Source organism: Ailuropoda melanoleuca, chromosome 3, assembly GCF_002007445.2.
Source record: "Ailuropoda melanoleuca isolate Jingjing chromosome 3, ASM200744v2, whole genome shotgun sequence".
NCBI classification, from domain to species: Eukaryota; Metazoa; Chordata; class Mammalia; order Carnivora; family Ursidae; genus Ailuropoda; species Ailuropoda melanoleuca.
The window spans coordinates 18,216,711-18,230,348 of NC_048220.1; the positions used below are offsets into that span (position 1 = coordinate 18,216,711).

Sequence of the window (13,638 nt, forward strand, 5' to 3'; positions counted from 1 at the left end):
GATTTACTAAGCCCAAACTTCTTTTTGTTTTTTAAAGATTTTATTTATTTATTTGACAGAGATAGAGACAGCCAGCGAGAGAGGGAACACAAGCAGGGGGAGTGGGAGAGGAAGAAGCAGGCTCATAGCGGAGGAGCCTGATGTGGGGCTCGATCCCATAATGCCGGGATCACGCCCTGAGCCGAAGGCAGACGCTTAACCGCTGTGCCACCCAGGTGCCCCTAAGCCCAAACTTCTATACAAGGCACCGTGTAGGGCTCTGAGGGAGCAGCATAAGGCAAGACGAGTGGAGCTCATGGTCTGGCCAACAAATAATGCACATGTGTCTGTGTAATGTGACAAAGCCAGAAATGAAGGAAATGAAAAATATCATGGGGCGGGCTGATTAATTTTGTCCAAGAAAAAAATGTAATACCTAATTGGGGACTTAGAGGATGAGTCAGGTTTTAATGAGCACAGAAAGGGGATATTCAGATGCTTCAGAAGAGAGCATACTGTGGGCAAAGGCAGGGCAGTGTGGTCATGCAGAGCAGTGACAGGAATGCGAATACGTGGCAGCAAGTTGTTAGCAATGAGCCTTTTTTTTTTTTAAAGATTTTATTTATTTATTTATTTTAGAGAAGGATAGAGAGCATGAGCAAGGGGGAGGGGCGGAAGGAGAGGGAGAGAGAGAATCTCAAGCAGACTCCATGCAGAGAGCAGAGTCTGACACAGGGCTTCATCCCAGGACCCTGAGATCACGACCTGAGCTGAAATCAAGAGTCAGGTGCTTAACTGACTGAACGACCCAGGCGCCCCAGCAATGAGTCTTGAATACAGGCTAGTACCAGGGTCTACAAGGCTGTGAATGTCCAGGTAAAGATTTAGAACTTTTTAGAGACAGGCAAGAAATAAAGAGAATTTATCATACTTCCATGGTAAACCAAATACCTGACAGCAAAGAAAAACAACCTCCATAAATCACTGGGAATCGTGATCTTGATTATCTGAATATAATGAAGAATATGCCTCCTTTTCAATGCAAAAAAAAAAAAGTGAACACAAATTTTGACTAAATATTTAGAAATGTAAAAAATCAAATATAAAAAATTAATTTGGAAATATGATACGAAAGACTAACATTTGCGTCAAATTCTTCCTTCTGACTAGTTTGCTTCTCTTCTCACCCCTTACCACCTCCATTCTAATCCATTCTCAAAGGCCTTCATTTACTTCACCTACCAAATAAAACATATACGCATGATGTGGATTTCCAGAACTTCAGAATAATAGCCTCACTTACTTCTCCAGCCTCCCTTTTCCTTCTAGTCATGCTCTAGAACCTAAGTTTCCTGAAACTAGGGTCTATGACATGAGCCAATGATGTTCAGTGATGACTCCCAAACTGGTATTCCTCCCACAGACCTGAATTCATGCCTATTTCAAGCTGATGGATATGTGTAGGTACATAGATTATTTTCCTACACAGTTTTAGAAAATCAAGCCAAGTGGAGGTAGTTCTACTAGTTTTCAACTCTCATAGACCTATGACTTCAAAATTAAATTAGATGAATTAGACTCACATGCAGTGAGTCAATGGGCACACTGACCCTAAAACCAGTTAATTTTCTCCATTTTCTAGACTTAATAGTTCACATACAATGTCTGACCTAATGTAAGACAGGAATTTCGATGCATTCATAAAGAACAAACAACTATCATTCAAATCTCATTACTCTAAGATGGGAGAGGGAGGCCAGATGCAGCATCCCACCTCTCAAAGCACACTGTCAGCACACTACTGGAGAATTCACTCACCCTAGAGACTGATATCGAGGCACAGGGTCTCCACCCACTTGAAGGAGCTAAGGAGGCAGTGTGGTGTGGGAGTAACACAGGTGCAGGAGTCGCAGAGATCTGCATCAGAACACTGGCTCCATCTACTGGCTTTGTACCATCGTGTTTAAGTCACTTAACCTCCCTGCACCTCAGACTTCTTTGTCTGTAAATCTGAATAATCACGAATCTATCATACAGAGCTATTTATAAGGATTAATAACATAAGGGCCCAGTACAGGCACATCCTTCTCCTCCTCCTCTTAATAATAATAAAGAATGTTTTATTGCACACTTATTAGAAGAAACTGAGGTATAGAGGGGTCAGTGGCTTGCCCAAGGCACCACAGTTCCGAGTTAATGAGGTAACACAGATGTGCAGCGCCTTACACATGGCATGTGTTTCATAAATGGTAATGATTATTTTTACTACAACTACCTCCGTTTTTTCTATTATGGCATTGCTATTCTTCTACTAGTAACTACAATGACAATATAGTGTTCTGAAGGCCGAATCTACGCCTCTCACGTTCACTGTTGGATGGTGGCCCTAAGTTTAAGTTTTGCTCAATAATGGATGACCCAGACCATGACTGAGAAATACTGTTTTATCTTTCCAAACAAAGGAAAACGTACAAATATATTTGGCTTTACTCTGAATATACTTAAAACACAAAATTAAAGGTGTCAATTTCCTTTTTGTAATAACTCTTTTCACTAGAAAACACAAGCTCTAAGTAAATAAGACATTGACTACATTCATGATTCATAGCAATGAAAGCAGCGTTAATTACTACATTCTGTCTCCCAAGGCAGATTTAAGAAAATATCTTTCTCCTGCCTTTGTGTCTCTGGCACTGGGCAAGGGCAATGTCTTGAGGAAGTCTTTTTTCATTTCCAAAGTGACTTTGATAACATAAAGCAAACCCAGATGGCTTCTGAAACTGAAGTCTTTGCAAAGAGCACCTGGTCTATCAATCCCTCAATAGCGGTGCCATTTATTTTAAATAACCTTTCAGCCATTTTCCCAATGGTTTTATAATCGCTGCCATCTTCATACATGTTTGGGCTATTCTGTTATTATAAAGAAGCACTGTATTGTGCCTTCAAAAATCCAAGGCTTACCGATGCACCGAGAGCCATCTGTTGAGGTTACGTATCCACGTGGACAAATGCAAAAATAGCTTCCCACGGTGTTGGAACACTCGCCAGTCTCACATATCCCAGGGATGACGCTGCACTCATCGATGTCTAATCAAGGGAAGGAGGAGAAGATGATTGAGAAAGGCCTCCATTAAAAAAGCTTGTAGAGGGATTTTTTTTTTTTAAAGAGTATCAGAGCACTCATGGTTGATTAGGTCAGATCATATAACCCTGAATATACTCTTGTTTCAGACCCTGAGGAATTTCTCACACATATCTATGGGAACTGAGATGAAAGTAAACTCCCATGAAAGTAAAACAATGCCAACTAAAGCAGAACTCTATATCCTTTTCTCCCCCCGACAAACGCAATTTAAATTGAAAATAAGTAAAGATGTCAATGTTTTAGTTTCTATTCTATATCAATTAGGGAATTATCCTACTACAGCCTTTAAAAAACATGTATAGGGATTACATTTTAAAATGTGGAATAACAGAATACATCCAAAAATTTATAGCAGGTTTTCATGTTAATTATTTGAAGCAATGGATGGTAGCAAGTTAATTTTTTTTTCTATTTGGCTTCAGGACATGTTTTTGTATTTATATTTGAATATGGGTATAATTGACATTCTGGGAATTAACTTTAAATTTAAAATAATACAGAAACATGGCAGAGGGCAAAACTGGGCTTGTACAGTTTTCCTGTTGTACCTCCCTGCACTTAACCCGTTCTGCTTACTCAATGCCTGGACTAGTCTATTCCCTTGCACATTCATGAAAGGTCTGCTTTCTTTTAAACTTTCATTTAAGCAGAAAACCTGGCCATTTATATAAGCATTAATGTGTTTTTCTTTTAGTTCAGTAAGCAGAGAGAGGTGGAAAGTCAAACAAAACTACGATCAAGTACACCGGAACCTAATTGCTAATACATTTAAGAGGAAATGAGCAATTGTGAGGGAAATCCAGCCACAGATGCCTAGGAGTTGGCCATCTTCTTTAAGGCACAGAGCTAGCAAAGACCATTGAATACAGAGAAGGATTTAAAAGTCATAAACATAAAGATTACAGAAAAGCAAACCTGAGCTTTTAGTCTCTTTTGAGTTTTTTTAAGTTGCATATTTATTTTTTAATGTATCAATAAAAAACAGAAAAAAAATTATATTCTTGTAAATATGAGGAAAGAAATTTTAAACCCTACAATTTAAAAAATGGTTGGCAATGCCTTTCTTGAATTCCTCCATTGATCTAATCCTTCTTTTTTCCCCCATTTATTCTGACAAGTTACTCTTGCCTACAGGCTGTGTCATGAAATAACTATAAGCCTGTGTGTCTTCTTGGAATGTTCTCATATAAAAAAAGTTACCAGATTCAGACATTCCCTGAAATAATATCTTCATTTGAGGCTTAGCAGTTAGCCACGGAAGGCACAGTGGTACAAATCAAAATTGACCAATTCCCTAAGAGAGATCAGAATTCTAACATGAATTGATTACATGAGAAGCAAGTCCATAATGCGGTGCAGTTACCATCAGATTTAATCCAACAAAATGGAACCATGTGTGCAAAATTAGGACCTACTGCGTCTTGCGTTGCTATCTTAGTACGGTGCATCTTAATAAAATCGAATGTGGATTCAGAATAGAAAGGAAACTAGAAGAGCTATCCTTTAATCACCAAATGCACTGATCGGTCACCTGAGGAGAAGGAAGATGATTGAAGAGCAGTACAGAGGGGAGACAGCCCAAGCTGCCTTCTGATCCTCTACGGTCATACCAATAGTCAAGGCACTTATGGAGCCCAGGATTGATCTAAATTCTTAAAAATTAGAAACCTTAAGTCCTTCATTTAAGCATTAATTCTTATTTCCAAGCATTTCCTTTCATAATAAAGAACTTCTTTGTACTCTACTTCCAAATACTGTCTCTGAGAACGCAGAGTAGAAAACTAAAAGATGTCTGACATTCTTCTTTTTTAAGGAAAAAAAAAATCTGGAACAGAGAAGAACACATGGAGTGATAGTAAATTTGTGGTTTTTGTGTTAAATATTTTAGTGTACAAAAACTCCATGTTTCACAATTCTTAGAATTAACTAGGAACCTGAGAAGGTTAGCTTCCAAATAACTGTATGAAAAAGGCTCGTACTAAAGCATTTAGGAATCCTATATGAACAATAGGAATGTGTTTCATTTTTGGGTAGACTCCCACCTAAATTTTAAAAATTCAGTGCTTTTTTTTTAACTGATCAAAACACCCCTGCATTTCAATGCAGTCATGCCCAATATTTATCCATCAATTTAAATTTAGCATTAATACTTATGGTAAGAAGGATGTGTGCCTTTAGCTCTTTTATAATATTAGTTCTTCAAGATCATATGTCACAATCAGATTTGAAAGCAGTATCTTTGCGAATATAAAGCATATACTGCCTGGCAAGATACACAGAATTATGTCTAAGGCTGGTAAGTCTACTCACTGAAAAAGGCAAAGTCTTAATAAAAGGAGTTGGTTTCATCCATCCTCAGCATATATAATATGCCACCAACAACCTTCCCTTGAAATTTTTTTAAGTTTATTTATTGGGGGTGTGGGGGCTCCTGTGTGGCTCAGTACTTAAGCATCAGACTCTTGGTTTTGGCTCAGGTCATGACCTCAGGGTCATGAAATTGAGCCCGGCATTGGGTTCCATGCTCAGCACAGAGTCTGATTGAGGTTCTCTTCCCCTCTCTGCCCTTTCCCCCACTCCCACGTATGTGCTTTCTTTCTTTCTGTCTAAAATAAAAATTAAAATCTTTAAAACTTTACCAGTTTGGGTGGCTTTGGTCTGCAAATACCAGAAAAATGGCTCTAAAAGGACATAAACCAAAAAATTAATAGCTTGCATATCTGAAGTTGATATGGCATGGACATCAGGATTAGTTTAAGTCAATGTCTCTTGCTCAGTTTCTCTACGATGTCTTCAACTACCCTCTATGCTTTGATTTCGTCCTTAGGCTGTCTTCCCTGGTGGGAGCAAAATGGCTGTCGCAGTTCTAGGCTCAACCCTTGACCAGGACATCTAGTGGAAGAGAGGGTGTCTTTTCCTGTGGCTCTCTTTTAGGAGGGAGGAAATTTTTCCCAGGAGCACCCAGAAAACCTTCCCCTTTTGTCCTAATGTTCTGAGCTATATTCCTCTAGCCAGGAGAATATGCTGGTTGGCAAAGGTCTGGAATCCTGAACCAATTACTGTGGCAAATGGAATGCAGTCAGCTTTAGACTAATAAAGAACAACAACAACAAAAACAAAAAACAGCATGGATAAGTACATCTGAAAAGAACGCACAGCTGAAGCATGGAAAGTGTATCACAACGGGTAGGAAGTTGATGGAGGATGAGCTTAGCTAGTTAGCCACAGGCCGAATCCTAGAGAGTCTTCCCAAGGACTTGGACTTTTATCCTGAGGTGATGGATGTTGTCTATGAAGGAATTTAAATTAAACAAGAGCATTACCTAAGCAATTCAATATTTTAGAAAGACAATTCTTGCGCGTAATGTGGACAATTCTTGCGCGTATGAATCGTCTAGTGATTAATGATGAGAGTATGGAATAGGGTTAATGATGAGAAAGAGAACACATTTTCATGAGATAAGAGGAAGGAGAAATCAACAGACTTTGCTATGGGATAAATTAGACTTCTAGACTGATTAACAAGGGAAATAATGGTAGTGCTATTAACAACGAATGGGACACGGAGAGAAGAACACATTTTAAGGTGAAGCTAGGTTTTTGGACTTTTTGAACTTGAGATTTTTGAGAGAAATGGGCAGCAATTCCAACTGCATAGCAACAAATTTGAAACTCAATAAAGACGTAAGGGGTAAGGACGTACATTTGTGATTTATCACCAAGTCAGTGGATTGTGTTTGAAGTCGTAGCAATAAATGAGATGTGCAAAGGAGACACGTAAATGAAGAGAGTTGAATTTAAGAAGGGAAATTCTGAGAACCACCACATTCTAAGAGAAAGTCAAAGGAAGAAAAGCCACTACCGGAGCCTGGGAAGGAAAAATTAGGGAGAGATGAGGAAGAGTATGATGAATGAAGGCCAGCATGGACACTGTCAAAAGGAGAGGGTTGTTTAGTGTGCCATGGAAGGGTAAAGAAAGAGAAGGGCTGGAAAGTGCTTGGTAATTTGAAGAAGTTGAACATAGATTTTTTTTTTTTTAAAGAAAATCAGATCTAAGCGAAACCATCTGACAGATTTGACTGCCAAACCACAGAACCTCATATTTGTCAACCAACATTTACAACATTTACTGTAAATCTTACTCTAAGCAGAATATAATGAATAATTTGGTAAGTAGTGCTAAGTGTAATCTCAGATATCACTGAATTCTAAGAACATGGCCCTAGAGATTCTGTCAATTCTAATATGGACGTCATACTATAAAGCAGTCCATGTAACAATTATGTTACAGAGAACTTAGAACAAATTAAAAAAGAAATTCTGCTTTAAAAAAGTCTTTGTATTTTCTTTCCATCAGTGTCAAGTAATTATATATACGTGGTCTATTCTGTATAACTTTTTTGGTATAGGAAGAAGTGTATATCCATTTTACACTGAACTTCTATTAATTAATATGTTATTTAAATTTATGACTAAATTTTAAACAGAATAAACTGCTACCTACTTCAAGCTTTTATAAGGACAACAGGTATTACAGAAATGGTAAAATAAGCTATATTGGAAAATTAATGTTTGCTTTCCCCTTTTCAGATTTTGAATGGTGTGTATCAACTGTAGTCAGAATTCCATCGTATATACATAAACAGTTTTACTGAAATATAGTATTTTATGGTGGTACAATTCACCCACTTACAGTGCAAAATTCAATGGTTTTTAGTATATTCACAGGGTTGTGCAACCATTTCTACAACTTAATTTTAGAATATTTTCATCCCCTTAAAAGTACTTCCATCCCTTCAGTAGTCACTCTCCCTACCTTCCTGTAAGCTCTAGGGAGTAACTAACCTACATATAACTAAAAGATCTACAACTCTTATTAACTAATCTGTCTCTATAGGTTTGCCTGTTCTGGATGTCTCATATAAATGGAATCATAAAATATATGGTGTTTCAGGACTGGCATCTTTCACTTAGCATAATGTTTTCAAGGTTCATCAATGTTGTGGCATTCCTTCTAATTGCGGAGTAATATTCCAGCATATGGATATATTACATTTTATCTATTCATTCATCAGTTAATGGATATTCGAGTTGTCTCCATTTTTTTTGGCTATTATGGACAAAGCTACTGCGAACATGTGAGTACTAATTTTATGTGGACATATGTTTTCATCTCACTTGGGTATACACCTAGAAGGGAAATTGCTCAGTCATAAGGTAACTCTATGTTTAATTTATTGAGGAATTGCCAAATTGTCTTCCAAAGCACCTGTAGAATTTTAAATTCCCACTAGCAATGTATGAAGGTTCCAGTTTCTCCACATTCTTGCCAAGACTTATTATTATCTTTTATCTTGTAATAATGTGAAGTGGTATCACGCTGTAGTTCAGGTTTGCGTTTCCCTAATTACTAAAGATGTTCAGCACATTTTCATGTGCTTATTGGCCTTTTACATTTCTTCTTTGGAGAAATATCTATTTAATTGCTTTGTCCAGTTTTTAATGGAGTTATTTGCCTATTAACAGTTGAATTGAAAGAGTTCTTTACATACATCCTATATCTGATATAACTCGCATATGAATTTCCAATATGTCTTTAGAACAGACTACACATTTCTGCAAAAAAAAAAAAAAAAGCAAATCGGTATTGCAACAGGGATTGTGTTCCATCTACAGATCAATTTGGGAAATAATATCATCTTAACACTATTCAGTATTCCAATCTATAACCATGGGACATCTTTTCATTTATTTAGAACTTCTTTAATTTCTTTCGAAATTCACTTCCTTTGTTAAATATATCCCCAACACTTTATTCTTTTCGATACTATCATGAATGGAATCCTTTTCTTAATTTCACTTTCAGAATGTTCACTGCTAAGGTATGGAAGTGCAATTGATTTTTATATATTGATACTGCATAACATCAATCTGGCTGAATTCCTTTATTGGATCTAACAGTTTTTTAGAGGACGCCTTCTTCACTTCAGTGGATACCTTATTCTCTTTAGTTGACATCCTCTCCACCAAAGGCATGTCATCTGCACGTAGATAGTTTTACTTCCTCTTTTCCAATCTGGATTCTCTACTTCCTTTCTTTTGCCTAACTGCTCCTTTAGGCAGAAGCATTCATTCTTTTGCCAGGAAGTATGATGTTAACTGTAGTTTTTCATAAATGCCCATTATCAGGTTAAGGATGTTTCTTTCTATTCTTAATTTGTTGATCATTTTTTATCATGAAAGGGTGTCAGATTTTTTTTAATGCACTCTTTGCATCTATTGAAATGACTGTATGGCTTTTGTCTTTTATTCAATTATTTGGATGTGTATTACATTATTTGATTCTTCAGAGGCTGAACCGCCACCCTACATTTCCATAATATATATGTGTATATAACAAGAATATATGATCATGATGTATAATCCTTTTTATATGTAGCTGGATTCCATGTGCTAATATTCTCTTGAGGATATTTGCATCCATATTCATGAGAATATTCATATCTAGTTTTTTTTTCCCCTTGTTTTCTTTGCTGGCTTTAGTATCAGTGTGACACTGGCCTCGGAGAATGAACTTGGAGACATTTCTACCTTCTCTATTTTGGGGAAGAATTTAGGAAATATTGATATTTATTCTTTGAACGTTTGGTAGAATTTATCACTGAAGTTATCTGGGCTTGGGATTTTCTTTCTTGTGGGAAATTTTTAAAGTACTAATTGGATCTCTTTACAATTGCTCTACCATGTTACTATAATGCACTGTTATAATCTATTCAGATTTCCATTTCTTCTACAGACAGTTTTGGCAGTTTGTGTCTTTCTAGGGACTTGTCCTTTTTGTCTAAGTGGTCTAATTTATTGGCATATAATTGGTCACTGTATTACTTTATAGTAATTTTTGTTGGTCAGTAGTAATACTTTTTTTTTCATTTCTAATTAATAATTTGGGTCTTCTTTTTTCTTGTTCAGTCTAACTAAAGGATTGTCAATTTTGTTGATTTTTTTCAATCAACTGCTCCTTTTGTTGGCATTCTCTATTGTTTCCTGAGCTTAATTTTCCTTATTTTCAGTTGTCTTTAATACTGTCTTCCTTCCACTTGCTCCAACTTTAGTTTGTTCTTTTTTAATTTCTGGGGTGGAAGATTGGGTTATTGGTTTGAGATCTTTCTTTTTAATATAGGTGTTTACAGCCAGAGAGTTCCCTCCAAAGACTACTTTAAATGCATCTCACAAGTTGGGCATATTCTGTCTTTCATTCATCTCAAAGTATTTTCTAGTTTCCCTGTGACTCTTCTTTGTATCACTAGTTATTTAGTAATCTGCTGCTTAATTTCTATATATTTGTGAATTTTCCAAATTCCCGTCTGCTATTGATTTCATTTAATTCCATTGTGGTTGGGGAACATCCTTTGCATGACTTCAATCTTTTTAAATTTATTAAGCCTTGGTTTATGGCCCAGCATGTGGTCTGTTGTGGAAAACGTTCCATGTGATTTCAAGAATACATAATCTGCTGTTGTTGTGCGGAGTGTTCTTCAGATGTGCAGGAGATCTAATTAGCTTCTCACGTTGTCCATTATTCTAGCTCCTTGTTGGTCTTCTGCCTCACTGTTGTATTACTGTATTCATAATTGAAAGCAGGGTATCGAATTTCCCACTATTACTGACAAACGATTTCTCCCTTCAATTCTGTCAGTTTTGCTTCATGTATTTGGGGATCTGCTGTTAGGAGCATATGTATTTTTATAACCATTATAACGCTGATGGATTTATCCTTTTATCACTAGGACATGTTCCTCTTTACCACTAGTAACATTTTTTATTTAAAATCTATTTTGGAATTTCCCACTATTACTGACAAACGATTTCTCCCTTCAATTCTGTCAGTTTTGCTTCATGTATTTGGGGATCTGCTGTTAGGAGCATATGTATTTTTATAACCATTATAACGCTGATGGATTTATCCTTTTATCACTAGGACATGTTCCTCTTTACCACTAGTAACATTTTTTATTTAAAATCTATTTTGTCTGAGAGTTGTTTAGCCATTCTGTTTGTGGTTTGCATAATATATCTTTTTTTCATCTTTTAATCTTTTTTTTTTTTTAAAGATTTTATTTATTTATTCAACAGAGATAGAGACAGCCAGAGAGAGAGGGAACACANTAGTTGTTTAGCCATTCTGTTTGTGGTTTGCATAATATATCTTTTTTTTCATCTTTTAATCTTTTTTTTTTTTTTAAAGATTTTATTTATTTATTCAACAGAGATAGAGACAGCCAGAGAGAGAGGGAACACAAGCAGGGGGAGTGGGAGAGGAAGAAGCAGGCTCATAGCAGAAGAGCCTGATGTGGGGCTCGATCCCATAACGCCGGGATCACGCCCTGAGCCGAAGGCAGACGCCTAACCGCTGTGCCACCCAGGCGCCCCTCATCTTTTAATCTTGAACCTATCTGTATTTTTTTATTTTAAAGTTTGTCTTCTGTAGACTATGCAAGATACCGATTGGGTCAAATGTACTTAAGCCCCTTAGCCAGTTACTGCTGGATATGCATGTGGCATAGACGATGTTATCACAGTTCAAAGAGAATGGGTTTTTTTGCCCCATGTATTGCCAAGGAACAGTAGTTTGGAAGTCCCCTCTCTGATCTCACTTGAGAGAGCAGAGCTTTGGGCATGCATGTAATTTCACATAAGCAGGAACATCTGTGCTATGATTTTTAAGCCTGGCTCTCTAGGAGTTACTCCTTGGTCAGAGTAGCTTAAATTATTCAATATTTGGTCAGAGGTTGTGTTGAAGCCTTTTGTGTCAGTGAGGCCTCTGCCCTGCATTGATGGGTGTGTGTGGTGATTGTGGAATGCTTTCAAGTCTGACACTCTGCTCCTGAGTGGGTGCAACCTAGCACATACCACAGCCTTCTCAAACCTCACAGTTGACTGGGATCCTAAGAGGGCTCTTCTGGACTCTTTCCCTAATTCTCTCTATTAAATTTCTGGCTGTGCTACCATTTTGCTTGAATCATTGGGTTACTAGCCTCCTCTTAATTGTCTCCCCCCAAAATTTCTACTGTGTATGATAGTGCCCTTAGGTATAGAGTACTCCATTCTCTGTTCCAAATAAAGTTGTCCCTTCAGGCAGAGCTAAGGATCTCTTAGTCTTCATGATCTGCCTTTTCCTTGGGCATTGCAGGGATACTAGTGCAAGGACTCACTTTACCTAGAGTGATGCCTCTGCTCTACCAGCAGGTATTAGGGAAAGGAGACGGCAGCTCCTGTATTCTCAGTATACCCCTTCATGAATGGAACCTCTGCTCTTTGAGCAAACTGGAGTTGGTGCCCTTGGACAACCACTAGTGGTACAACCTGGATTATACCTCCCACTTGCCAGTGGAAGCTGGGTGTAGAATGAAAAGCAATCCTCTCTCTTGTTCCCACCTGGGTTAGAGCTTCTGAAAATGGAATGGGGGTAGGGAAAGGGGATGAGAAATACCAGGAGCCTGGCCCTTTATGAATTTATTAGCTATTTTTTAAATTTTTTTTATTATTTTTTGTTATTAACATATAAAGTATTATTTGTTTCAGGGGTATAGGTCTGTGATTCATCAGTCTTACACAATACACAGTGCTCACCACAATGCATATCCTCCCCAGTGTCCATCACCCAGCCACCCCATCCCCCCAACCCCTTCACTCCAGCAACCCTCAGTTTGTTTCCTGAGATTAAAAGTCTCTTATGGTTTGTCTCCCTCTCTAGTTTTGTCTTGTTTCATTATTTGCTAAGTGAAATAAGTCAATCAGAGAACGACAATTATCATATGATCTCACTGATATGTGGAATTTGAGAGACAAAGCAGAGGATCATAGGGGAAGAGCAGGGGAAAATGAATTTATTATCTATGAAGGAGTAAAGTATTATAATCTAGTACAGAAGTATAACCTATTACATAAATGTAAAACAAGGCACAATATAACGGATCCCACCAGAGGAGACTAAAAATATACTATCTCAATTCAATTATGAGAACAAGGAAAAGCTCCTGAAGGACACAGTAGTAATAACCCTAAAGCATGGAGCAGAGCTTCAGTATGGAGAGAAGATGGCAGAAGTTCTTTCAGACAGAGAAAACACTATGAGCCAAAGTACAGAGATGACCAATTAAAAAGTATGGATGAGGGATGAACAGTTTCCCATGAGCTGAGAGTATTTATAATGGAGTGGAAGATACAACTGGAAAATCGGAATGCCATTCTCAGGAATCTAAACTTATTTTGTAGCAATGAGGAGCACCTAAATCACAGAGCAGGGAAAGAGTAAAAATTTTACTTTTGTTGGGAATTAAAGAGTACACTTATCACAATGAGCACTGAATAATGCACAGAATTGTTGAATCATATATTGTATGCCTGAAACTAATATAACACTGTATGCTAACTATACTGGAATTAAAATTAAAAACTTAATAAAAAATAATTTTATCTTTGGTAAATGTATCTGCCAATGTTGATGAAGAACG

General features: G+C 37.2%; 1 protein-coding gene across 3 annotated transcripts in view; it reads right to left on the reverse strand.

Moving 5' to 3' along the window:
- Positions 1 to 13,638, reverse strand: part of FBN2 (fibrillin 2) — a 260,894-nt gene that overhangs the window by 138,846 nt on the left and 108,410 nt on the right. For all 3 annotated transcript variants that reach the window (XM_034655954.1, XM_034655955.1, XM_034655956.1), the window contains one exon: positions 2,941 to 3,066. In XM_034655954.1, the coding sequence (XP_034511845.1) occupies positions 2,941 to 3,066 (126 nt within the window). The remainder of the gene's footprint in view (positions 1 to 2,940; positions 3,067 to 13,638) is intronic.